General features: G+C 38.5%; 1 protein-coding gene across 3 annotated transcripts in view; it reads right to left on the bottom strand.

Moving 5' to 3' along the window:
* PCSK5 (proprotein convertase subtilisin/kexin type 5) overlaps positions 1-25,075 on the bottom strand; it is a 260,279-nt gene that overhangs the window by 168,693 nt on the left and 66,511 nt on the right. For all 3 annotated transcript variants that reach the window (XM_062641593.1, XM_062641602.1, XM_062641612.1), the window contains exons 4-5: positions 11,113-11,256; positions 8,755-8,831 (exon numbers count right to left, since the gene is read on the bottom strand). In XM_062641593.1, coding sequence (XP_062497577.1) covers positions 8,755-8,831; positions 11,113-11,256 — 221 coding nt within the window. The remainder of the gene's footprint in view (positions 1-8,754; positions 8,832-11,112; positions 11,257-25,075) is intronic.

Genomic DNA, 25,075 nt, shown 5'->3' with positions numbered 1-25,075 from the left:
CCACCTACATCTATAATGGATACCCATTGCTTTATTTCTGTATCTGAATTTCTCCACCTTCTCTACCTTCTTCATGAAGAAAGTAAGTTGTCTTCAAGAGAGCAATCTGACACTTCGCTTCAAGTGTCAAACATAATAATTTGACTGTGTATCTTTAAGAAAAATTACAAAATCACAGTAATGTAACACAAGACTAGAAAAAATAAGCTTGCCTACATCAATAAACTTATAGAGATGTGTATTTTTTCATTTGTAAGAAAAAGCAACATGTGAAAGTTTTATCTTGAAATGTCTTACAAGAACACCTACTAATGCCATTAAGACATTTGCTTATGGCATAACTTTGCAGAGTTGACTGGTAATAGCATGGTATTTAGAAAAATGCTTCAAGTAATAGCTTTTGACACTCAACTCACAATTGCTTTATCTAACTTGTAATTAGAGGTCTGCTTTTGATGCCACAGCATTAAAGGGGAAATCAATACTATGTGCATGTATGTGCTGGCTGAGAATGAACGTGATTCTCAACAAACCACCTTTTGCACTGCATTTGACTGAACTAACTACTGTGAAATCAGCTTGGAAAATAATTACCACATACACAGCATGGATCCACTCTTTAACTTTCTCTAATACCTAGAATGTCTGAAAAGGCAACAAAATATAGAAACGTATTTGTGCTCTCAAATTCTACTCACCTGGAGAACATACGTATAAACACATGCAAATTGAAACTGGTCTACCATTTTAGCAATCAAAACTAGTCTACTGTAGTTGTAGATTTCCTCCTCCTAAGTTCAAAACCTCAAAATACAAATGCATAATTAGAAATACCAAAAGACCATCTGAAGAAAAACCCTTTAGTTTCTAACTCTCTATAAAAAAGATTTCATAGAAAAGAATCCTTTACAGTGAATTCCACATACACCGTAACCATCAAAACTTATATCCTTCTTACTGATGACTTTGAATCGGAATGAAAGATCAATTATTTACATGAAAGAACTAGAAGCAGTTGTTTCATTTTATTTGTGAGCTCACTGTTTGGTACTTCAATCACTAAAAACAGGAAAAAGGCTTTCCTGTAGTGTTGTGATTAGATGTTATGAGACCATGAGAGTTTTATACATCAAAAAAAGGAAGAGCACTGCTTCTCTTACACCAGCAGGAAATACTGCCCAGTGACCAGTACCAAGGTAGCGAAAAAGTACTATTTTTTTTTATTTCTGAGGAACTGGAATTCTAGTTGAGCTTTGTTTTTGTTTATTCCTCTATCTGATTTCTCTCACTTTCAATGACTAAGCAAAAGAACGTCTTTCCTTTGGCTCTCAAAAAATTGTAAGTCCTATCACTTGTGGACTTGAGAGGGGATTATGCAATGTAGTGCGGCAATACAAGGAGCAGATTAGAAGAGGTATTTCCACTATTGAAGCTGGAACCTGGATCAAAAGGCTACTGATTGTGTAGTCCCATGGATTTTTCATCGTTTTGCCAGTATGAAATGCTCTCACAAGTGACTGACCATAGTGAGACCAGTGATAAGGATAATTGTTGCGAGTGAATCAGCTCAACAAAAACTCTTTATCCTCTAGGATGGCTAACTGACCTTAGCTACAGCAATTTGAGATCCCACTCTCTGAGAGTTTCAAATAAACACACATTTTATTCTGAAGCAGGAATACATGAGAATTTAAAAACACCAACACTTGCTTTTTTTCTGTTCTATTTTAATGCAGACCTTATGCTGCAAGTAAGGTTAAGAACCTGTTTGAGACTAAAAGAAAAACATTATAAGCGCACTATGTGATTAGTGTCCTGGCAAAGAAAACAGAAAGTGCAGAAAAATATGCTCCAAATGAATGTGTAAAATTATTCCACTTCAGCATGGTACAGTTTGGCAAGCTGCAATGTTTATTTCCCTGATTTTTACAATTTTACACTGGAACCTTCAGCTACTGTAAGCAACAGAGATCTAGTATCTCATGATCTCCACGCTGCATCATGCCCCTAGGCACTTGCTTGGGTCACTAGACCATAATTCACTTGGAAGCTAGCTGATAAATCACTAACACTTCCTCTAAAAATGTGGCAATCTCCCTATAAGCTGGCACAGACCGAACTCTACTTCATTATTAACATCTGCAAAAACTGCAGTACAAGATACGGCCTTAAGAGCAGTGAGTTTAAAATCAGAACAGGACCAAAACATGATAAATCAGGATGGCAGTCTTTGACTGCACTTTCTATACCAATGACTTCTGGTAGTTTAGTTCAGACCCTGGTTTTCATAAATGAACACTTCATCAGTTAATAGAAAACAATCCATAATCTGCAGTTTCCTAATGATCCTAACCAAAGTCCATTGAATTTGCAGTGACACTGAGACAGAGTATACACCTGACATTCAGCCACTGGTACCTGGAATTAAGAATATCACACTCAGTGTAAACATCTGATCTACTGATCTGAAATACATACTAAGGTAATTCTCTAACTTACCTTCCCATTAAGGAAGGCATTGGACAGACAACGCTCTGCGACATGACACCATCACTAAATCCTTTAGGTTTTAAGCCTCCAGAAGCTGGAGAAAGTCCAGATGAAAAGGCCTTTTCCAGAGAGCTGATTCCCTACTGCAACTTATGTCTAGCTTCCATCCACAGCTTAATCATTAGCTTTCCCAGGTCCTCCCTGCAGGTGTGAGCCTTGGGATCTGCAGTTCAATACAGTTTGAAAGCCTTTAACAGGCACAAGCAAAAAAAGTAGTGACCAGTTTAAAAAATTGCCAAGATCTTTTTCTGGTGTTGTGACTAGCCATTCAACAGCAGAATTGTTTTTTACACAAAAGATGAAGCACAAGATGCTGCAGCAGCGCTTTTCAGGACAGCTTATCTTCCTTTCAGTTTTGTCTGCAGCATGCAACACAGCCAATTTCAAAGCAATAGCAACAGGTGCATACCAGCAATCACAGTCCCTAAACTGCATAGACAGATACCCCCAATAGTCAGCACTCCTTTCTACCACACAGCTGCAGTGGGAACCTTTTTGAGATCTCTCTGGCAATGACAGACTTCAGGTTTCCTGTGTTTGACTGTGCTCAGTTCTTCAGGTATCTGCTCTGACTAGTATCATAGGAGTCAATGAAGCTTTTTAATTTTACTTCATTGACCATCCAGGAGGCAACAGAAACTGACCTTCCTGTCAAATATCTAGTATCTATTCTGAACTAGATGATCTTAAGGTCCTTTCCAACCCTGTTCTATGATTCTATGATTAAATGACTCAGGACATACCACAGGTCTTCAACATAAGCAGACAGTATAAACTAGCAACTTGGAAAAAAAATTAAGCCTTTTGCATTTTATTGGACATCTACATTAATGTGACTGATGAAAGAAAGAATGAATCAGAATGGATGTCACAAAAAAACAACGTCAAAATGTTGGATTAAGCTTCCCTGAAACTCTTTAAATGTAACTTTTTCGCTGTTGTCAGAAAAGATGTAATGCTGTCCAGATATTGCAAAGTTTAGACACGAGTAGTTATGTTTCTTATGATTTTTGAACAGCAAAATTGTTGTCTCCAAAAAATGTTAGACTCATTAAAAATTAATTTAGAAGTTTATTAAAGTGAGTTATTTATGTAGTGGGATGCATCACTGAAAAATATTGAAAAGGCATCCAAAGAGTGACTCAGTATCTCCAAAACAGGAACAACAGCTTACTTCTACTTTTTCTTACATAAGTATAGTAAGAGCTGCATTAAAGTTAACTAGAATTATTTAAAGGAGTGCTTTTAAAAGGTCCTCTGCTTGATAAAAGTGCCTGTCTGCAGAATAAGACCTAAGCTCTGAAATAACCACTCCTGAGAAATTTTCAAGAAACAGAAAAACTCAGTTTTGTTTGGTCAAAATAGCAAAATGTTTTAACGCTATGAACACTTCTGTTTTATTTATGAGGCTATACAATGGGTAGAATAGTACTTCAGTGATCCCATCTGCATTCTGTCTAACAACCTGTGACTACTGCTAGTTTTTCAACATAGATATTTACAGGTAATGGTGGAATAACAGAAAGAGAATAAAGCATCAGTAGACAGCAGTAAACCAAAACAAGATGCTCTGCATAGCAGGAATGACTTCATCCACAGCTGACTGCTGTCTTTAACCTCTGAGCAAAAGGAAGCTCTAGTATAGGCCTGTACCATTTACAAGCTTCATGATTTGCTGCCAATTTGTAGAAACCAAAGTAAACTTCTGGCAGGACTTGTACATACCATAGTAGTTAAAGAAACTAATGTCCCACCCTGATTTTGACTACAAGCCTTGAAATATTAGTCTAATTTTTTTTTGTGCCTTCCTATTCTCCTTAGCTCATAGAAGATTTAACGTAAAACTTCAAAAATATAATTATGTGAAGTGCCACTCTGGTTATCTACAGTCTCTCCACAAGTCACCAGTTAATTTTTTCTCATTCCTTTTTCTTCACCTATAAGCCTCAGCAGCAGAAAGCCTTCACTACTAATTAAAAGTGAAAAGCTAGGAAATAGACCCAGTACCCTGATGTTTCACAGCTGCGTGCAAAGCTGTGAAGAGACACCAAAGCTGCACAGAGACACCTGCTTATATTTACAGCAATTCTTTTTATCATTCCATTCCTTAAGGTTGGGTTATAAAATGAGTTAGAATAAACTAGATCATTCCACGGAACAATGGCACATCTGTAAATCCCACCTTTACTGGAAAACACAAATCACTATTATGCAGTGATGTCCAGTTGCTATAGCAGGAATCAGGAATCAACCAAATTGATCTTCCACATTATAAAGTCTTTGCTAACCATGGCCTTCAGAAAGTTTCCTGGTTGTGATTACCTCAACTTTCAAGCACAACTTGAGTATCTAGTGCCAAATGACCACACATGCTGTATAATCAGAGTTCCTGCCCCTACTTCTAAAGATATTTTAGAGACATAGAAACATAGAGATAGGCTACTAGTAGTGCTTTTCAGCACTTATTTGACTCTTATTGAGCCTCGTTGGAACTAGAGAAGGAAGAGTGATGGCCCCCAAAATTGAAGGTGCTTAAGTGCTGCTCAGCGTATCTGCTAATTGGAAATACTGAGCCTGTAAGCGGAGGACAGTCTGCCAATTAATCTTACACTGAAAGCATGCTTCATGTATCCTTTGTGTCCAAAAACTGACTCTACAGTAAGGCTATACTTCCTTATAACATCGACAAAGCTCAGCATATCACAGTATCTGCCCTTGCACCACCACATCTCACCAAAACCTTAAGGCTGGGCTGTCAAGAGTATTCATCAGGCAGGGACGGTATGAAAACTCAAGTCCCCACATCCCCCAGCCCTAGAAGAGAAGGTAATCCCATATAAAACTCTAACTAGCAACAAAACAGAAAGCAGCCTCCCTTCTCCAGACATGATTTGTAAGTACCCTGCCAAAGAAAAAGATTCCATGATTCACAGCAGGAGGTACGCAACTCCTTGCAGTACCAGAGGCTGAATCCCTGAAATTGCACCTAGCTGGGACACCTCCAAGTGTACCCTCGTCATGCCCCAGTTCCAAGATAGGAGCATCTTCACCCAGGTAAATGTGGATGTGTCCCTGGCATGGTGGGGTGGTGGACAGCAGAGAGGGATACGCTGTGATGCAAACTGGCAGCTCAGCTGAGGACTGCTCCCAGAGGGCCAGGCTGACTGTCACATTTTTTCTCAAAACTCCTTGGAGGCCACTGCTGGTAACCGGTTGTCCATCACACTCAGTTTTGCGGACAACAGTCGCAGGCACCTGGGGCATTGTCATGCAGTCACCTCAGTTCACTGAAACTGGCTAGGCCAGTGAAAGGTTCAGGCCATGCTTTATTTTCCCCACTTGTGCCTGGTCTCGCTCTCCTCTGATCTTAGGCTCTGTTGAATGAGGTACCTGCCTGACCTGCTGCAGATTTGTTGTTTCTGCTTTTGGCAGTGCTGTTTTCATGTGATTCACTCTGGAGAGCTGCAGAAAAACTTAGAGAAAGGAGGAAAGAGAAAACATGAAACTTCCAGGGGGCTTCCTTTTGGAGGGCTGAGTTTGGCCTGTTTAGGATACTGGTTGACAGAATCCCTTGGGGAACATTACTGAAGGACAAAGAGATCCAGGAAGGCTGGACACTCTTCAAGAATGAAATCCTCAAGGAGGAGGAGCAGGCAGTTCCTATGCACTGGAAATCAAACTGGTGGGGAAGAGCAGCCTGGCTGAGCAGGGAGATGCTGCTTGAACTCAGGGAAAAAAAGGTAATTTGTCATCTGTGGAAGAAGGGACAGTCAGTGCATGAAAAGTACAAGGATGTTGTTAGGTTACGTAGAGAGAAAATTAGAAACTCAAAGGCATGGCTAGAACTTAATCCATAAAAGATAATAAAACATATTTTTACAAACATATTAGCAATAAAAGGAGGGCCAAGGAGGACTGGGGGAAACCTAGTGACCGAGGAAGAGTAAAAGGCTGAAGTACTTCATGCTGCCTTTGCCTCAGTCTTTAACAGACCAGCCATCCTTAAGGTACTCAGCCTCCTGAGCTGGATGGCAGAAACAGGGAGCTGATTGGAGTCCCCATTATCTACTAAGGGTGACCCACTCGGCTGATGAGCGAACGGTTGTGGACATTGTGTATCTGGACTTTAGTAAAACATTCAACACAGTCTCCGACAGTGTTCTCCTGGAGAAACTGGCTGCTCATGGTGTGGATAGGTGTATTATTTGCTTAAAAAACTTTTATTCATTCTTCTGTTTCAATTAACATGTTTTTTGAGCATACCTCCTAACAACCTCAGTTTAGTATTAGCATTTTCCATATGACCATCTAGCTCTGAAATCCTCAGTTTATAAGTAACTTAACTGAGGCAATGCCACAACTGATTCTATCCACCATTTCTTCTACATCAGTGAAATTTTTGCTTAAACTTAAACAACCCTGCAAGTGCAGAATGTTTACACATCTCAAAACAGAAGACTTTACTGAATTTCTTTTTTTATTTTCTCATGGTATACTTGCTTTAGGAGATTTCTGGTGAAGAAAAGGCAGATAAGATTCAGTAAACTGAGCTTCTGCATGAAAATAGGATGAGAAAGATGTGCCTAATAGGCAAAAGGGGGAAAAAAAAGAAAGAACAAGCTCTTGCATATACTTGTTTCTACACAAAACTATTTGGCAGCATGTAAACAGTGTCAAATACAAGCAACTAATGAGAACACATGCCAAGATTGCAATCACAAAAAAATAAATTATTATTCTTCAAATTAATACTAACATAATATGATTCTAAGTTAAAGGGCATTTCTTAATTATCACAACTAAGATGTATGCCTTATATATGTGCATTTATTTACATAGCTTCTAAGTGCTAAATCCTTACATGTTTCTCATCTCAGCCTACCACGCAGGATCAGGCTGACTGACCAAACAAGTACTTGACAGAATTCACCTCAGTTTTCACAGTTATTTCACAGTTATTTCACAGTTATTATAAGAATAGTTACAGCTGTTCGTACTAGCTTTCTGCTGTAAGATGAGTGTATCTATATGTAACAAGCAGCTATGTGTAACGAGGCCCTGTCCAGCTGTTACGAAAAAGGTGTTGATCAGGAGAGGATTGTTCCATCAAAGTGTGATCCAAGGTTGCCCAAATGGATTCTCCAGTCAAGCTAATGTTTTGCTGCTGACTCCCAGCTCTTGCTGCATTATTCTGGAAAAGGTTTGTGGGGTTGTAGGGAAGAAACAACATAAAAGCATTTCAATTGTGTAAAAGATGAAGTTTCACCTCTTGTTGTGTCTCTTCTGCAGCAAGAAAATACTGAATGCTTTCCACAATTAAAAAAAAAACGCAAAAAAATCAACCACAAGAAAACAAAATACACAGCCAATATGTTGACAACTAGTAGGATTCTCCTTCCTCTAACTCATGCAGTTCCACAGAAAGGTATTTCTTTCTCTTCTAGTTAACAAAATGCTACCAACAAATAAATGCCCTCAAATACCCATCGGGGCAGAAAAGTGGCATGCTTCCTGAGGTGAGATGGGCCTCCTGATATCTTCCCCAGCTCTCACAACAGCACATCCAAAGAACACAGCTGGAATGATAAATAACAGGAAGCAGAGCTCTGCAGGAGAAACATGTCATTCATTGAGATACATCCAATTAGTCATGTGAACGGATATTACAATCTAGCAGAACTGCCACTTCTGGGTTTAGAAAGTCTCTATTAAACCTCCGCATATAAAATCTCCATCATTTCAAAACACATTAACAAAAACAGACCTTCACTAACTTGTATATTTCTTCAACACAGTAAGTCTATAAAGTTCAAGAGAGTCAGAAGCTAAGAGAGTTGTCAGAAATTACAACCCCCCCAATACCTTAATGACATGATACCTGAGAAAACTAAGAGTAACACCTTATATTCTGCATCCCAAATGGATTGAAAATTATTAATTTCACAAGAACAAGAGTTCTTGTAAAATTCACATTTCACAAGAACTCTCCAATTGATTTTTATGTGGTTTTGGATGGCTCCAAATGCTTTCAATGAATAAGTGTCACACAGTGTGCATGGAAGAGACATAAATACATTTCACGAAGGTTAAATGCAAACCACAGTGCTTTATAAGGAATCAAGTTTCCTAGACTTTCGTAGAAGAACTGGTGCTTTCCATTTGATGAACTAGATTGAAAATATCATGAATGCCACAGTGCCTTACTTGTTCTCATTGCTGGCATCATATCGAGGCATAGGGTCAAAATCATTTCCATTGACATCAAAACTGGCCTGCGAATCCTACAGCAAACAGGACAAAGAAAACCAGTTTCTCATTAACCATTGACTCATATGGCCTATACATTCTTCAGCAGGTTCCTACAAGACAGTAATTAGGTTAACTAACATTCCTGTGGTTTTGTGATGATTGCGTATTTTAGGAAAGGATTTTTTATTTTATAATTATGGGAGTTACATATATTACTTTATTTTTGGAAAAGAGAGAAGGATAACAAATGTTCTGAAAAAACACAGTTCCAGTATGAGAGAGGAGCTAGAAAGTGGTGTTTCATTTAACCAGAAGACTATAATTCTTCTAAGAAACTCCTGGAAGTTAAAGAGAGTTCATTCTCAAAATTGAGGTTTTGCTAAATGTTTCAATATTCAAGAAATTATCCACACAATGATGATTGAAATATCAGTAATAGTTTCAAGGAATAATATATTTTTCTTAAGAATACAGTTATAAAAATACAACTTGACATGCAATATAAACTGCAATCACATTTCCCTGGGAGCACAACTGTTTCAAATATTTGCAAGTTATCTCTTTATTTTTGTTCCATATTTCACATTTACCAGAATTCTTACAGCTGAAAATAGTTCACAGAGTAAATAGCTGCTGGTTTGTATGGCTCCCATTAATCGATGCGGTAGCATGTGGTGTGTTGACATGGCAAGCAGATCTTTTTAATCTCTTCTTTGCTCAAAAGCAGTTACCACATCCACCTCAAATATTCCTGTTTGCAGCCACACCAGCAATAATCCGACATATAGAAGGCATTTGTCATCAAACAAGCCATGTGTATTGCTTTGAGGAAATTCCTTGTTGGTGTGAGGAAAATGAGAGAGGAGGTGGTAAGGGAATAAACAGCTGCTTTAAATTCAGTGGAAGGACAGTATTGGGATGAGGTGACATGATACAATCTGGGTCATTCACTGAGAAGGTAAAATTATATTTGGTTTGTTTAAATAACATAAGAGATTTAAATGAAAGATGTGGCATGCATTAGGATCAAGCATACATAGACAAATAGGGCAACTGCCTGTCACTTGTGTTTGTGCAGTCCTCATGTATGTCAAAGCTGAGTTCCACATGCAGCATGGGGAAGGATACGGATGTAAGTATGGCTAATTTAGAACAAGCAGCTTTAAACTGTGGACATGATTGTAGCTTTTGATGGCTTGTTAATGATATTTTTGTTACCTTCATCTCTGCAATGCTCTGTTCAAGGTGATATGCTCTGTGTTTAGGGCTCTTTTACAAGATCTGTGTAATAGGAGCGAAGGTAAACCTTGCCTTGAGCTGGTCATCTTCCCCAGTCTGGCCCAATCCATGTATATTTGTCTATTTTCTTACCTCATGTGAATGTGCACCTTGAATACTTTATTCCAGAGAAATCAGAAGGTACTCAAGGTCACGTGCTTTCAGGTAATGCCTTACTCCCAAAACCACAGGACTAGTCACTCCAGAAAAGCATGGCCCTGATGCTCCAAACAGCTTCAAACTGACACTAACACAAGAAGTCACCCACTAGAGTAGGAGCCTCCTCTTAAATTATAGAACCCTCCAAGGTATGTGAAGCTAATCATTCAAATGTGATGAACCACAAGCAAACAGAAATCTCCTGGGTGATGTGAGACACAGGACACAGAAAACAAGGACAGCCCTATTACAAATTGTGAGGGGACTCACTGGAGTTAAGAAGGACTTACTAGAAAGACCCCCAAATATTCTACGTTTGTTTTTAACTGAGTGAATCATAGCAAGTAATGTTCTTTTCCTTTAATATGATTTCTAGCAGTATCATAAATAGCTTTAAAAATAAATACATGGAAGGACATGCCTAAAATTACAGCCTTTGAGAAAAGCTACTGTTTTGCTAGCTTTGCTGGCCAAAAACGGACTTCAGCTGCATGCATTAATTGAAAGGCAGTGTATTCCATTTCTAAGTTCCTAAAGCATAAGGATATTAAGTAAAATAATTAGAGAAAAGAGAAAAAGCAGCTGATGATTGGTTCTTGTCCTTCAGAAATTCAGCTACAACAGGCATTCAGATACTAAGTTTGTTCAGATGGAACACAGTCTTAACTAAAACAATACAGATGACCAAAAGTTTTCTTCCTTCCTCCCACTGGTGTTAATGTTTGTGGAAACCCCGTAAGATTCTTCTCTTCTCCCTTCTTCCCCTCCATTTTAATTTCCTCCATTACTCCCTCTCTCCCTTCTATCTTTCCAGGAGCAACAAATTTATTTGGGGTAATAATAAAGCAGAAAATCTGAATTTCTGTGGACACTCACGTAATTCTGCATCAAGTCTGGGTGGTTTCTCTCAATGCCGTCATCCAGGATGGTGACCACAACGTTCTTTCCAGTGTAACCTCTCTTCCAAGCACCTACTATATTCATATCTGACTGGCAATGGTGGGTGTTATCACTGCAGTGCTGGGGAGAGAAGATAAAGATGTTGGATGTTGCAGATCAGTGAGTACTGTGGGGTTGAGGTATTATCCTACTTACATTAACATTACCTTTTAAACCAGCACATGAACATACTGATTTGAATAGCAACTATATAAGACCAATACCTTTATTTAGACAGAAAATAATTTAAATGCCAAATTAAATGCAAATTGCTAGTTCTGCCTATGTTTCATTCTGATTACTCTTCATGCTAAGCAATCAAAAAGGGAAGCGTCCAGCCATACTGAACCATTAAAGCCATGTGTAAAATGAAGTAGCTGTTTCTGGCTGTTAAGCATCCTTACTTGAAATGTACATTTGAATTATTTGAAATTTTTCAGAAAAACAAACCATATGTGGATAAAAATAGACAACTGCCTGTACAGAACTGGTAATGAAAAAAACCCGTGCTTTTTGGAGCTTATGTGCTGTACAACTTCTTGACAGAATGTCTGGAAACTAATCCAGATTCATTTCTATCTCCGAAAGAAGGCTTTTGGCAGGTTTTGTGCAGTATCAGCAGGAGATGAGCAGCAGTTAAGAACCTGTAACCAAAACAACACCCTTGAAAACTTGCAGCTTAGGGTGTCTGATGAATTTTAATAGTTAGACTGAGAGCAGCGTGGGGTATAGTTTTCAAGAGCAACCAAGTCCAGTGTAGTGGAGAAAGAAAGTTTCAGGTATATTAAAACTGAAAGTCTCTTCCTTGACATGACTGCACCCAGCTCATGTGACGAAATCTGGCTTGCCATGGCAATGAGACGTGACCATCAGCTATTTGTATGCCCCATTAGAGACCCTCTAACACATACACAGAACCATCCCCTGTGAAGTGCGTTCAATGAGCCCCTAATCGGCACTGTTTTCTTCCAGCTCCTCCAGGGTCAGACAGATCAACAGGCAAAAACCTATCAAAATAGGGTGCGCAGGGAAGGGGAACAGCAAAGGGTGGGAGGGAAAAAAATAAATTAAAAAAGAAACTTGTATCATAGCAACAGTGGCCACACAAGCATGCTCCACCTCACTTCCTGTCCCACTGCCTCATGTCCCCACTTCAGCCTCATGTTTTGGCACTCCACAGTTTGTAAGGAGTATAAAGAAACTCATGGGAATGCACTGACTTCACTTAGTCCATCCCTCTCCTCCTGAATATGAGCACACTGAAGAACTGTTAGGCATACTGGGTGCAAACTGACATCAGATTACTATTAAATCATATTTTTCCTCTTCTTTTTCTCCAGTTTACAGCCCTACACTGTCATACACAAACCAGAGACTTTAAGAGCAGTCTTAATTTGCTATTACTAAAGCAAGATTTTATTATTAAGCACTATGCATATATGTACATAATATAAATTCTCTTTCATGGTCTTTCCCTTCTGTCTGCAAATATCTGTTTGTCTCTCTCTTGTCTATCCATCTGCACACAAAGGAGCTTGAAGGATTTCAGGGACCAGTTCCAAGGTATGTATAGGGCAGGCTTAATGCTTTTGTTCTGTTTGTTGGTGGAAATGCTCACACTGCTGGCTTTATGAAATTAATGACAGTCTAAATTTGCCATCTGTACGCTGAATGTAACAGTTGTACACATGAAGCTTTCTAATGTACAAACAAGGGGGTTAAGAAGTGTGTAATGTTTCCAGGTGACTTTCCACTTTTCAGAAGTGTTACTGAATTAAGCATCAGAAGCTACCTGCAAAAGCTATTAATAACATTCACATTTTGCTGATGTGAAGAGAAGACAAAAAGGTGAAAATACCAGCCTCCCAGCCTGGACAGCTGCAAAGGGCAATCAGGATTCCAGGCTCTGACCTCCAGTCAAATTTACTTGTCCATTATACTGCCCTTTTATCCCCTTCTCTGAAATGCCAAATGACCCTATGGCTGCTTTGCTGTCTGTCTTGCCAGGGGATGCCAGGGGATGAGCTCATTGTTTTGCTGCCATGCTAGTCAAACCACTAAGGCTGAGCAAGCATATGGTTTTTTAATCCCCACTCCCTTGCAAGCTCTTTGGCTCTCCACCAGAAGACCACTGCTTTTTCCTTTAATGATCTGGCACAGTCAGTCACTCTCACCTTACCTGAACTTCTGCTTTTGTGGTGGTGGCTGAAGGGGGCTAATGCAACAACTGCTTTGCTACATGCATGTAGACAAACACAAGAGATATTCCTTGCTTTAGTGCTTACTCTGATGATTCTTTCAAGAGATGTGCCACGTCACATTGATCCTGAAATTATCTTGCTCTGTTCCAAGACTGAGCAGAAAGCTAGTCTAAACAAAATCCTTCTGCATAAAAGAAATTCCAGGAGGAATTTCCAGGCAGGCATAACTCCATGCCCACTTATAACTTTGGAACACAGGTATGTAACATACGGATACAAAATGCAAAGGCACCAAAGAACCATACAACGGGGAGTAGTTCAACAGCAGTTGAAGGGTTCAGTTCTTATGGCTACAATATAGAACACACTTTCAAGCCCTATTAAAAATAGCATCTTTATTTCTTTTCACCTCTCCTCCTTACTCTTCTTACCCTTCACAATTCTTTATCTACATTCTTCTCCCCCTGATCCTAGCCTTGCTTTTCTTTTCCAGTACAGTCTTTTATCACTTATGTTCCAGTTTTCACTGGTTCAACACCTCATCTCAGATTCCCATACTTTAACCACAAACTATACCTTCCCCCAGATTATTGTCTTATTTTCTCCAGATTTATCAGTCTCAAAGCAGCCTAAATTGTTTTTGTCAGGAATACTTTAAATCTCAGAACTTTTCAAATACTGTAACATGGTACAAATATGCTGTTCCACATTGAACAGCATCTAAGATACCACCTATTACTGGATTTCACTTGCACTCCTTCCTGTCTCTCTGTGCTGGCTTTGTCTGGGATTAAGAGTTAACATTCTTCATAGTAGCTGGTATGGACTATGTCTTGGATTTGTACTGCAAACAGTGTTGATAACACAGGGATGTTTCAGTTATTGCTGAGCAGTGCTTACACAGGCCTTTTCTGCTCCTCACGTCACCCCACCAGCGAGGAGGCTCGGGGTGCAGGAGAAGTCCCGAGGAGACACAGCCAGGACAGCTGACTCCAACTGACCAGAGGGATATCCCACACAATATGGCATCATGATCAGCATATAAAGCTGGGGAAAGAAGAAAGGGGAGGACATTTGGAGTGATGGTGTTTGTCTTCCCAAGTAACTGTTACATGTGATGCAGCCACGCTTTCCTGGGGATGGCTGCAGACCTGCCTGACCGTGGGAAGTGGTGAATGAACTCTTTGGTTTGCTTTGCTTGTGTGCACAGTTTTGCTTTCCCTATTAAACTGTCTTTATCTCAACTCATGAGTTTCCTCACTTTTACCCTTCTGATTCACTCCCCCATCCCCACAGGGAAAGAGTGACTGAGTAGGTGTGTGCACAGGCTTTAAATTCCTCTTTCCTTCAGAAACATTTCTTGTAAGGAATTTTCCACTACTGTGTTCCGTTCTATAAATTGTCTTTAACCTCATGCTGCTTCTTTACCACCTATCCAAATTACATTATCAGGTTCTTAGCAAAGGGCTGCTTTCCTAATGAGTTTAGAAACACTGTTTCAATTTACAGTGTTGCCCAAATAAAAAGTAGTAAAACATCTATCACATATGATAATATAATAACAATTACATGATCCTTAGTGACTGAATTTTATATCAATGGGTAAGTACTGAATTTTATACCTCATTTTCCATCTATTTTTCCCATTTTTTTTTTTTAACAAAAAGAAAAGAATTGTCATGATAACATACTAAAACTGTGTGCTTGCAAGTTTTTCTTGGATTTGTCAATTTTTGGACTATTGCTTTTTTTTGAGTTTTAAGAGGAACAGTATAAAATGGGTTAGTCTTCTGAACTTCCCCTCTCTTTAAGCAGATGAAGTAAGTCAGAAATTTCGTTTATTGATATCATGAATAGGTAACTGCAGCAAGCCAGAACTATTTCAACATACATTGTTTTCATCTATTGCCTGGAGGATACCATCAAAAGGAATAAACAACCTCTCACCCAGTTACACAGAGTAATTTTACTGAGATTTTTAAAAGGCATCCAAAGGATGATGCTTTTCTTTGGACTGTTTAATGGGGAAATTTTAATGATATCACCATTAGTATTTAACAGAAACCATCTGCAAGTTTGAGGGACTTCTGTGGTACATGCAGGAAGCAAGAGGACTATAGTAAGAAAAATTTCAGTATTGAACTTTTCTCATACTTAATGGTTATGAGCATAAAAAGACAAAAGAATCACTTAGACATCTTTGGACAGCCAATTTGGAAGCATGCCTTTCTGCAACTAACGAGCAGACATAATACTAGAAAGGTCTTCTGTTTGATGCTCGCATGATGCTTTCAGTGTCAGACATGGACCTAGATTCTCCTACCTACTTTGTGAAATTATCTCTAAAAACTAACTTATGATCATTGTAATTATCTTAATGTTTCTTGTCTGCTGCACTGATTTTTGTGGTTGGAGGCTTGGTGTATCCAGTTATGGATCAGTAATAAAATTGAACAGTTAAACTGAGAAATCAAGAATCACATCAACAGTCAAAATCTTTTGGAATTCCAGAGACTGAAATAAAATTAAAAGAACAATGACTACAAAATTCTGTTCTGTCTTTTGCAATGCCTGTTAAGTCTATAAACAGAGTAGAAACAGAAGTTTCTAATCCTGTGACATGCAGTCCCTCTCAGAAACAGCATACTGTGTTCCCTTTAAGTCTTCATGAGGTACCCTGCATTGGTTTCCTGTACTATTTTATTTGCAAGAAGTTATTTGACAAGATCTTGTCAGTATCTAAGGGAATAAACACAAAATGATAATCAGAATTACACAATTTTAAAGACCAACTGCGAGCTGGCAGACCTTGGATCTCATTTAGTGGAACAGTGCAAACGCTCCCGACCCCAGGAAAGCTCTGAAACACTAGTTCCCACGCAGAGATTAGATACATTTAGATCTACATTTAGATTTACATTAGATACATTCTTTCAATATTGAGGAGAAGAAGAAAGAGCAGCAGCAGCAGTAGAACAACAACAACAACAGAAGAAACAAGAAGAAAGTCCTCCTGGTGTTACTAGAGTAGTAAGGATACAATCTTTGGCACAGACAAAAAAAACAAGCAGGCTACAGTCAGGTTCCTTAGATTAGGGGTTTTGTCAGCTACTAATCTGCAAGCATTGAGAAGACAGAAGTTTCATAAGATCGCATGTAGAGATAGGACAGTCAAGGGCCTATCTACTGACCTTGACCAACACGAGCAGGAAGAAGGTGACGCACAGGGCTAACAAATGGATCCTGGTATTTTGTGGTGCTATCAGAAAAAAGAGACCATCTACCTGCTCTGTGACAGGAATGGAAGGTGGGCTATTTGGCACTCTTAGCTGGTCCAGGCAAATGCACAGGTAATAAAGTTTATCAGCTTTTAACTTTAGTAAAGAAGACTTCCTGATGGTACCTTCAGCTTTCTGAAGTACAGTTTTGCACAGTGTTCTAAGTTAAAACTTGCCAATTGTTCTCTCCTTTCCTGCAAAAAAGAGAAATAATCTCTTTTCTTTATGTTCTTGATGGGATCCAATTTTAAAGGGGAAAGAAGGAGGGAGGTAATCAGGAAAGTTGGCTAGGGAGGGTCCTTATTAAAATGGCTCATGTAATGTAATAGAAATCATGACAACATGCTTTGAAAATTACATTTTCTAAGAATGCTATTAAAATAATGTTTCCTTTTAAAAGTAATTCTCACATTTCTTATTCTTTCACCACAATAAAAGTGAAAGAAAGATTTTTAGAAGAAGATGGTGTACCTGCAGCAGACATAACCTGGTATTTAGTGTACAGCAATTAGTAACTGCATAGGAAATTATTTTCTTCTGAGTTTTATCTTTAAATAATTTCTTATTATTGCTGCACACAATATTTTTAAGCTCTAGCAAGAGCAGGCAGGTAATGTAAAGTGTGACTCATTTCAAATACAAGATTTTTTTTCATTAAATTCCATCCAACTTCTGGAGTCATGTTTTACTGAATTGCTTCTATTTTATCTGTGCCTGTATCAAGAGAAATATTTCAAGAGTGTACCATATTAAATATTTAACACCAATTTATTGCTTGTAAAACTTGCAATTTACTTCAAAGATTAATTTGGTTCTTAAGCTTTATTGATTCTGTAAGTTAACAAGCAAAAATACATTTAGAGGCCAATAAGAACAATCACAGACATACTTCATTTTATGTCTGTTTAAGCAATGAAGGAGAACAGGAAATAATATAAAAGGGTTTCTTGTATTCGTAAGAGTATCTGATGGCTATAGTGAGACAAGAATAATTTACAAGACTATATATATGGGGGTTTGCAGTGAAAAAATAAGAAGCTCATAAATCTTATTCTTTGGCTGTGATAACATTGCTTTTCTTTCCAAAACTAGAATAATTCATAATGCGTTAAATTTGTATTCAGGACAATTCCATCACTTCTCCATCACTGGCACTTTTTTAAGCCTACACTGGTTGTTTTTCTGTAACCTGTGTGCTGGCCTAAACATGAGTTAATTCAGGGAAGCCCTGTATACGCATGTTCCATAGACTGACCACAGTGCATCATTTTCAGGAGTGGGAAACTTCCCCCCTTCTAGGTCTACAGACAGCAAAGTTTCTCTCCCAGCTGCAAATTCTGGAGGCTGCAGAGGCACAGAAATAATCTGTCTCTGCTATCATCTCTTTTTTCTCCATGGGACGTGACCTGTTGCTCCATTATAGTGTTTGCCCCCAGTCCTGTTTCCTTGCCATGTGGCAGCAACATAAGAGACTCCTTCAAGGCAAAGAGAAATGTAGCTAAATTTCAACTGTGCATGTTCTGACACCTCCACTAAGATACAAATACGAAAAGCTGCATTTACAAAAACTACAAAGGTCCACCACATCATTCCAAAGAGCAAAAATACATACGTATCTAGAAAGAAGAAAACAATGATGATGACTTAGAAGAAGAGGGAGGATAAGGAGAAGATGAAGAAATTGCAAATAAAGGCATCTAGAACGTGTCCATTTTACCCTGAATGCAAAAATCATCCATACAAATGGCATATTACAGACCTGGTACATCTGGTATATTCTTGAATCAGCGCTCACATGTTGAGAAGTATGTGTTAATGTATGGACAGATTTCTCCCTGGGAAGTATTGCGAGAAATATAAGAACCTGATGCAGAACATCTTGGAGGGTCAGTAATGGACAGAGAGGGGAGAAAAGAAATAACTTCCACAGTCTGGCTGCTGCTAAGAAATGTAGGAAGAAAAAAAGCATGCATGGAAATATATCTCTACATGTGGCAGTATTCTCTCAAAACGACTGTATGATGACTGACTTACTGATACTATCACTATTATATAAATAGCCTACTTGGCAAGAAAAGGCCAGCAAGCAGATCAAAAGTTAATGCATTTTTACCTGTCTAAGGGGAAAAAAAAAAAAAAAGAAAAAGAACTATGCCAATTCTTTTATTAATTAGAGAGAATACGTGAAAAGAACAGCTGCTCCCTGGCCTCAGCTGCACACCATCAACCCTGGGGATCCAGTGTTCACAAAGGATGAATAATTCCTCAGAGAGATAATTCTTTCCATTCTACCATTTTTTGTGGCCTTTGCCACATATTTTTATTTGACCTCCTCTGATTCCCAAAAAAAGAAAGAAAAATAGGGCAGTTTTACAAAAAGTCCCAAATTTTTTGCCTTTTTTAAAAGCATCATTCCTACAGTTGCAGTTATCCAGCAAGACCCAAGTTTCTTCCTCTCTCTCAAGCTAGACTTGATGTTTTCATTATTTCTAAGACACAAACAGAGAGATGGTAAGTCTTATTTTAAAACAGCTTTCACAAGTTTCTAAGAATTCTTTCTACACTACTATAGACTTATATTTTAAGCTGTTCTCAAGTCAAAACCCATTACTTCTATCTTAAGTCATTAAGGAGCATGGGAAACGAAGGTGGATTTATTTAGAGTTTGTGTGAACATATGTGACAGTATCAAACTAACTACAAGGAGAGAAGCCCTGAGCAGATGGCTTCAATTAATCATTAACCCTCACAGAGACTGATGAGACTGGGAGGAGCCTGGGGCTTACACAAACTGACTTTCCTTCCCCTCTGATCTCTTTTCATTTTACACAGAAAAGAGAAGTTTAAGAACGATATACCGTTACAGGAATGCTGGGTGTGAATGGAGAGTTGATTCTGGATGGCCCACAAAACTTGTTTTTTCCAAGAATGCTATGAACTTGTAGGAATGAGATGACTTGTGAGGAAATAGATGAATATATGTTGGCTTTGAGTGCTTGTACCCTAATTTTAAGGACGGTTGCACTGCTGCAGTCCTTTTTTCCCCCTATTTTATGTTGCGGTCTGGTCCCTCTGATCCATGAGGCAATAGCCTGGTGACATCTGGTGTTAATGGTGGGATGTCCTGGGGGTAGAAGGAAGGAGAGAGGGACAATGAGAGGGAGAGATGTGAGACAAAGGACTTGTTCAGGAGGTTGAAGGAAAGATACATGTCCCTACTTTTCCTACCTGCTTTTGTCCCCTGGGGAAAAGTAAGGCACATGTAGGTCAGAATATGATTACAGCCTTATGTTCCATTATTAGTAATGGAGAAGGAGTTTCTCCCTGTTTTCTTGCAGGCATGTTTAGCTCCTGAGGCTGAAACTGTTTCATAGTGCCTTTATTTCAGCAATAAACATCTATGCTACTTGATACCTAGAAGCCTTTTCCCTAAGAACCATAAAAAGCCTTCAGGTTATTGTACCCTTGGTCCCATTATTTGCTTGGTTCGTATGTCAAAGGAAAGTATAACTTGCCAGAGGACAAACTTTAAGCTCATGAAACTATTCTTTTGAGACAGGAGTATAAAAACCACTCCATACCCTCCTTAGACAGCCTTACAGAAATGTTTAATCTAACACTGAAATGCATGCTGTGAAAATTCATTAACAGTACCGGATCAGACTAAGATGAATGGCTTCTATTTTAGGTTGTCTATAGGGAAGTAAGTGCCCTAGGCACCAACAGGCTTTTCACCATTTGAATGTGCTATGGTTGATGAATGCAAGGCCCACTGTGTATTATAAGAGAAACCTGGGAAGATAAGACCAAACCACTAGAGGGAGTGGCTAGTTATATTTTGCAGATGAGATCATCTGGCAGAAATGAGAACTAGCCCAGAGAAATCTAGGGAAGACTAGGAAGGAAAAAGAAAGGCCATTCAATTAAAACCCAAAAACTTTGCATAAGACAAAGAAGTATCACACAGTTACTCTTGTTATCATCTCAGGAAATTCGACTCAGCAGATTAAAGTTGTTCTCACCTGTTGAAATCCTTCTGCAACACTGAAGAAGGTTAGTCCAGAGGCCTATGCCACAGCTGTACATGAAAGACTATGCAAAATAGGCAACAAATGTTGAAACTGCAAGTGGTCTTACAGGAAATCTCAGCAGAGTGTCAGGATTCAATCTACCCCAGCAAATACAGATACTGCAGAGAGGTTCTGGAGAAGTCCAATATATTTGCAAACACTGTTCTATATAGAGAACTGTACAGAGACCAATGTCTATGGAGCTTTCTAGTAACAGGACTTTAAGGGATGTGGGGATCTGCTACAAAACTAAACTCCAACTTTATCACTAATGACACCTAGATTGTATTGTCTGCAGCAGTAATATGAAGGAACATCCCCCAGTTGCAAGTAAAGTGATTGTGTGGAACTGATCTGAGAACAGAAGTTTGAACCGAAACTAGAGGAATGTATTCCTGTAGACAGAGAGAATATATATACAAACTCAGTATAAGCACCTTTTATACACATCAAAGACTCAAAAATGTAGTTTGTCTAACTGGGACTCGGAAGAAGATCACATTCATGACTGTCACGCTTATGTAGAGTCTGTGAGTAAGGCAGTCTCAGCTTTGAAATGATACCATTAATGTTAACTGCCTCAGCATTTGCAGGTATCTTTAAAAAGAACCAGAAAATCAGCAGATGACATACCCAGAGAAAGTAAAGAAAGCCATGATCAGAGTATTCTCAGAAAGGAAACCTATACACAATCAGAAATAAACTAAATGTAAGAGTTCTTAGTTTTGTGACTGCTAGCAACTCTTCTGCATCCACTGCTTTTCCTGGTTCCAGAGCTACAAAATACTCTCCGTGATTTGTGTTCTCTGCAGTCTGCATTCCTCCTTGTCATTCCTACCATCTCTATCCATTTCTCCTATAACTCCTGTCACGTGGTCTTCTGATTCTTAACTTTCTCGATTTTCAAACCTCAGCTGTAAATGGATTTTTTCCCAGATTGTTTTGTTTCTCCTACTGGCTCTGCCGTTTAGCTAAAAATACTACTATAACATGAAGGTGCGCCAAAAATGCAAAGCTAAAGAGGGTCTTCCAAGTAAAAAGGCGAATTCTCTGGGAAATATAATGTACCTCCAGTAAACCTTTTCCCAACTGCTATCTTCTAACATGGACATGCATGAGGCAGTTACAAAGTGAGATCATTTACTTAAAAATTGTAATGAGAACTTTGGACCCATTAGAGACATAGTATGACTCTGTAAGCACTTAATAACATAGCCATTCATAAGGAAGCTAACAGAGGATTTGACATGTTGGTTTGTACTCTGGAGCCATTATGTAGCTGAACAGACACAGTTATACTCATTTTGTTTAAGGAAACATTACTAAGCATGTGCAATTATTAAGTCTCAAATCTTAAGAGGCTACAATGCTTCCTTGTAGTTCCGGAAATTAGTGGAGTGCAAAGTAATGATGGCAATAGAGCCAGAGTGATCTGGATCACTTATGAAGGTGAATCTATTTAAGAGGCGGGTTTCTAGTATAATTTTACATAAAACCATACATAAGATTATGCTGTAGAACTGTAGGACTGAGAGTACCAGGCATAAAATGAGAGATAGTGGCCAGAAACATAGTAATGGTGAAAAAGATTCAAGGTAGACAGTCACCTATAATTTCAAGAAGGTGCTCTGTGAAGCATGTATTATTCTGTGACAGTTAAGCACTAGGATAGCAAGGAAAGTGAGTTAACACATGTTTTTTAATGACAGCAATGATACTATTCCTGGAATGGTATGTGCATGTGCCTACTACTAATGTTTCAAAAATGATGCTTTTGAAAAACGAACAGTAACTACCTGCTGCTTGTTTTCTGAGCCAAGTGCTGGAAACCCAATTTACAGTGATTCTTAACAAGCTCAAAGAATTTATTTTATCTAAGGGAAGGTGAAGTTGTAACTTGATTGCAGCATGCAAGTAACTCAATAGAGATGATACTTTTGAAGGGGGAACATTTCTTAATCTACTAAAGAATGGCCTAACACAGTAAGTACAGAGCATGATAAACATGCACTTATAAGATGTAAGATTTGTAATAGCTAATCATTAAGACAATGCTCATATAGATGTGACTTTTACAAATACCATCTTCTACCTAATGTCTTACTGAACACCTACTGCGGTTTGATTACATATTCTGGACTTGTGATTGCAGATTGTACTGATTACTGGTCAGACAAAATGGTCAGACAATCCTCTCCTGTATCCGTGAAAGGAATCAACCAAAGGAGTTCAGATCTGGAGGCTGGCTTCCATAAAACTAAAGCAGTTCTGTGTCAGGAGCTTCACAGAACTCTCTATAAGAAGTACGATCTGAGAAAATAAAACTTTTCTCTGCCATTTAACTGCTTTCAAATACTTTGAGAAGGAGTTTTGGTCTCTGCAGTTAGGTGCTGCCTCAAATACAAGCATATCCCAAGTAACTCCACTCTAAATAGGCACAAAAATATTGATTACTATGTATAAAAATCAACTAAATAGGCAAAGCAATAATGTCAAAGGGGAACTGACATGGAACATTCAAATGTGGTGATGTCTTGAGTGTTACTTCCCTTTGACGATTACCTTCAGGGGTGGGTGACACAAAATCTTGAAAAAATAGATGTTCATTTCTTTGGGAAGAAAATCTAGAAATTTTAATTGATAAGCACCTCTGTGCATAGGTAGGGATTGTTTTAAAACAGAATAATATGAGTTTATGTGGTTGTTCTGCTGTTTGTATAAAAGATAAAGATCTTTCAAGGAAAAAAAGGTCTCTAAGCAATGCAAGAAGAAAGTTGGGTTTGTTTTTATAACCTTGGTGCTGCATAAAATAAATAAAGCTTTTGTATTGATTAAACTGAAGATCCATTTCAGAGCCTTGTTACAGACAACCTGGTCAATTCCTGTATTGATTTATCTTGACGTAAAACAATCCACAAAAAGAACTAACAAGTAATCACACTGTAATAACAGGCTTATTTAAACAAAAAGTTTGGGTCAGCTAGCAGCCAATTACTGTTGATTTGAGGACACTGAAAAAAATTAACAAAACTTTAAGCACAGACTGAAGCTGAGGAATATGCTTAAATCTGTCCTTGATCTCCAAACCATTCAGGTGGATACCTAATTCCAGGGAGGTGTGTAAGATCTGATCATGTGCCTGTGTAGTTTGTTGCAGAGCATCTCATTAACAGTACCATTGCACTGGCCACTTTCATAACAAAGATTTATCTTTTCTTCTTATGAACATCCAAACAAGCTTTTTTCCTCCCCTATTCAGCCACTTTCTCTTATTCTATGACTTACGGGTGCCAAGACTTACCATGAATACAAAAGAGTGAAACAAGAATCTAGGTGAGAACTTTTAAATTCACAATAAATACTTTATTTGATTGCTATGTATTTTTCTCCTTGCCTCTTCCCAAAAGCAACATAGGAATCACACTAACATCTTGATGAAGCATGACTATAACCACAGGATTGTTACACAGATGAGAAATCAGGGAAAACATGGTCATGCTGTTTTCAGGGTTTACTTTTAATTTGAACTTTCCTATTTGAATCAAATTCCTAGTAGCATCTCTCTTCCCAATTGCCTAGAAAAAAATGGTGATGACTTAAAATCTAAGTAAATATACAGACATGTAAATTGTTCCTGTCCTTTCCCATTCAATATAACTGCATCAGGAGATCTCTGCTTTTTAGTGCCTACCTGGGGGCAAAATGGGTCATAACTTCTGTTTCATTCACAGTCACATTCATGCATACAACTTCTACCTGTTAAGTGGCATAAAGAGATCCATGGCTCAGCCTTAGGTTTATTTTTCCTATTAGATTCTGAGATAAATCTTGTATGTGAGTCTTTCAAACACTGAGACAATGTAAGACTTTTTCTAGGGCTTGGCAAAGTAACAAACCAAGCTTACAAAGTGGTTTTGGCCACCCTTGTAGATTCATTCACTGAGAATATCTACAGAATTAGCCCTCAGAATGTTTTAGCAGTAACAGTTTATACTGTGTATAACATGGTCTCAGGCCATCAGCATATCTGAAGTCCCAAACAAGATCAAAGCTGCTTCACACAGTGTGATCAATACTTAAAACTTCTGAGTACTGGAGAAGAAGCAAAAGTCAGACATAGGGAAAGCAAACTGCATGCCCAATGCGAGTGTGCTTAAAAGACAGAAATCCTTTAGAGTTTTGTTCTTTCTACTGGTCAGCAGCATGCAACTTCCCCATTAAGCAAAAAATGATGTTATGGTGTGTTTGGGCATTTTCAAAGGATGGATGTAAACCAGCAGTTTGCTTTCACTTTTACAATACTTTTATTCTCTAACGTGGTAGCTCTTCACCAGTCTGGAGAGGGACCAAA

Source organism: Pezoporus occidentalis, unplaced genomic scaffold, assembly GCF_034315485.1.
Source record: "Pezoporus occidentalis ecotype Australia unplaced genomic scaffold, CSIRO_AGI_Poc_V1 ctg117, whole genome shotgun sequence".
Taxonomy (NCBI): domain Eukaryota; kingdom Metazoa; phylum Chordata; class Aves; order Psittaciformes; family Psittacidae; genus Pezoporus; species Pezoporus occidentalis.
The sequence above is the reverse complement of the archived record's forward strand: the minus strand, read 5'-3'. Positions and strand labels throughout refer to the sequence as shown.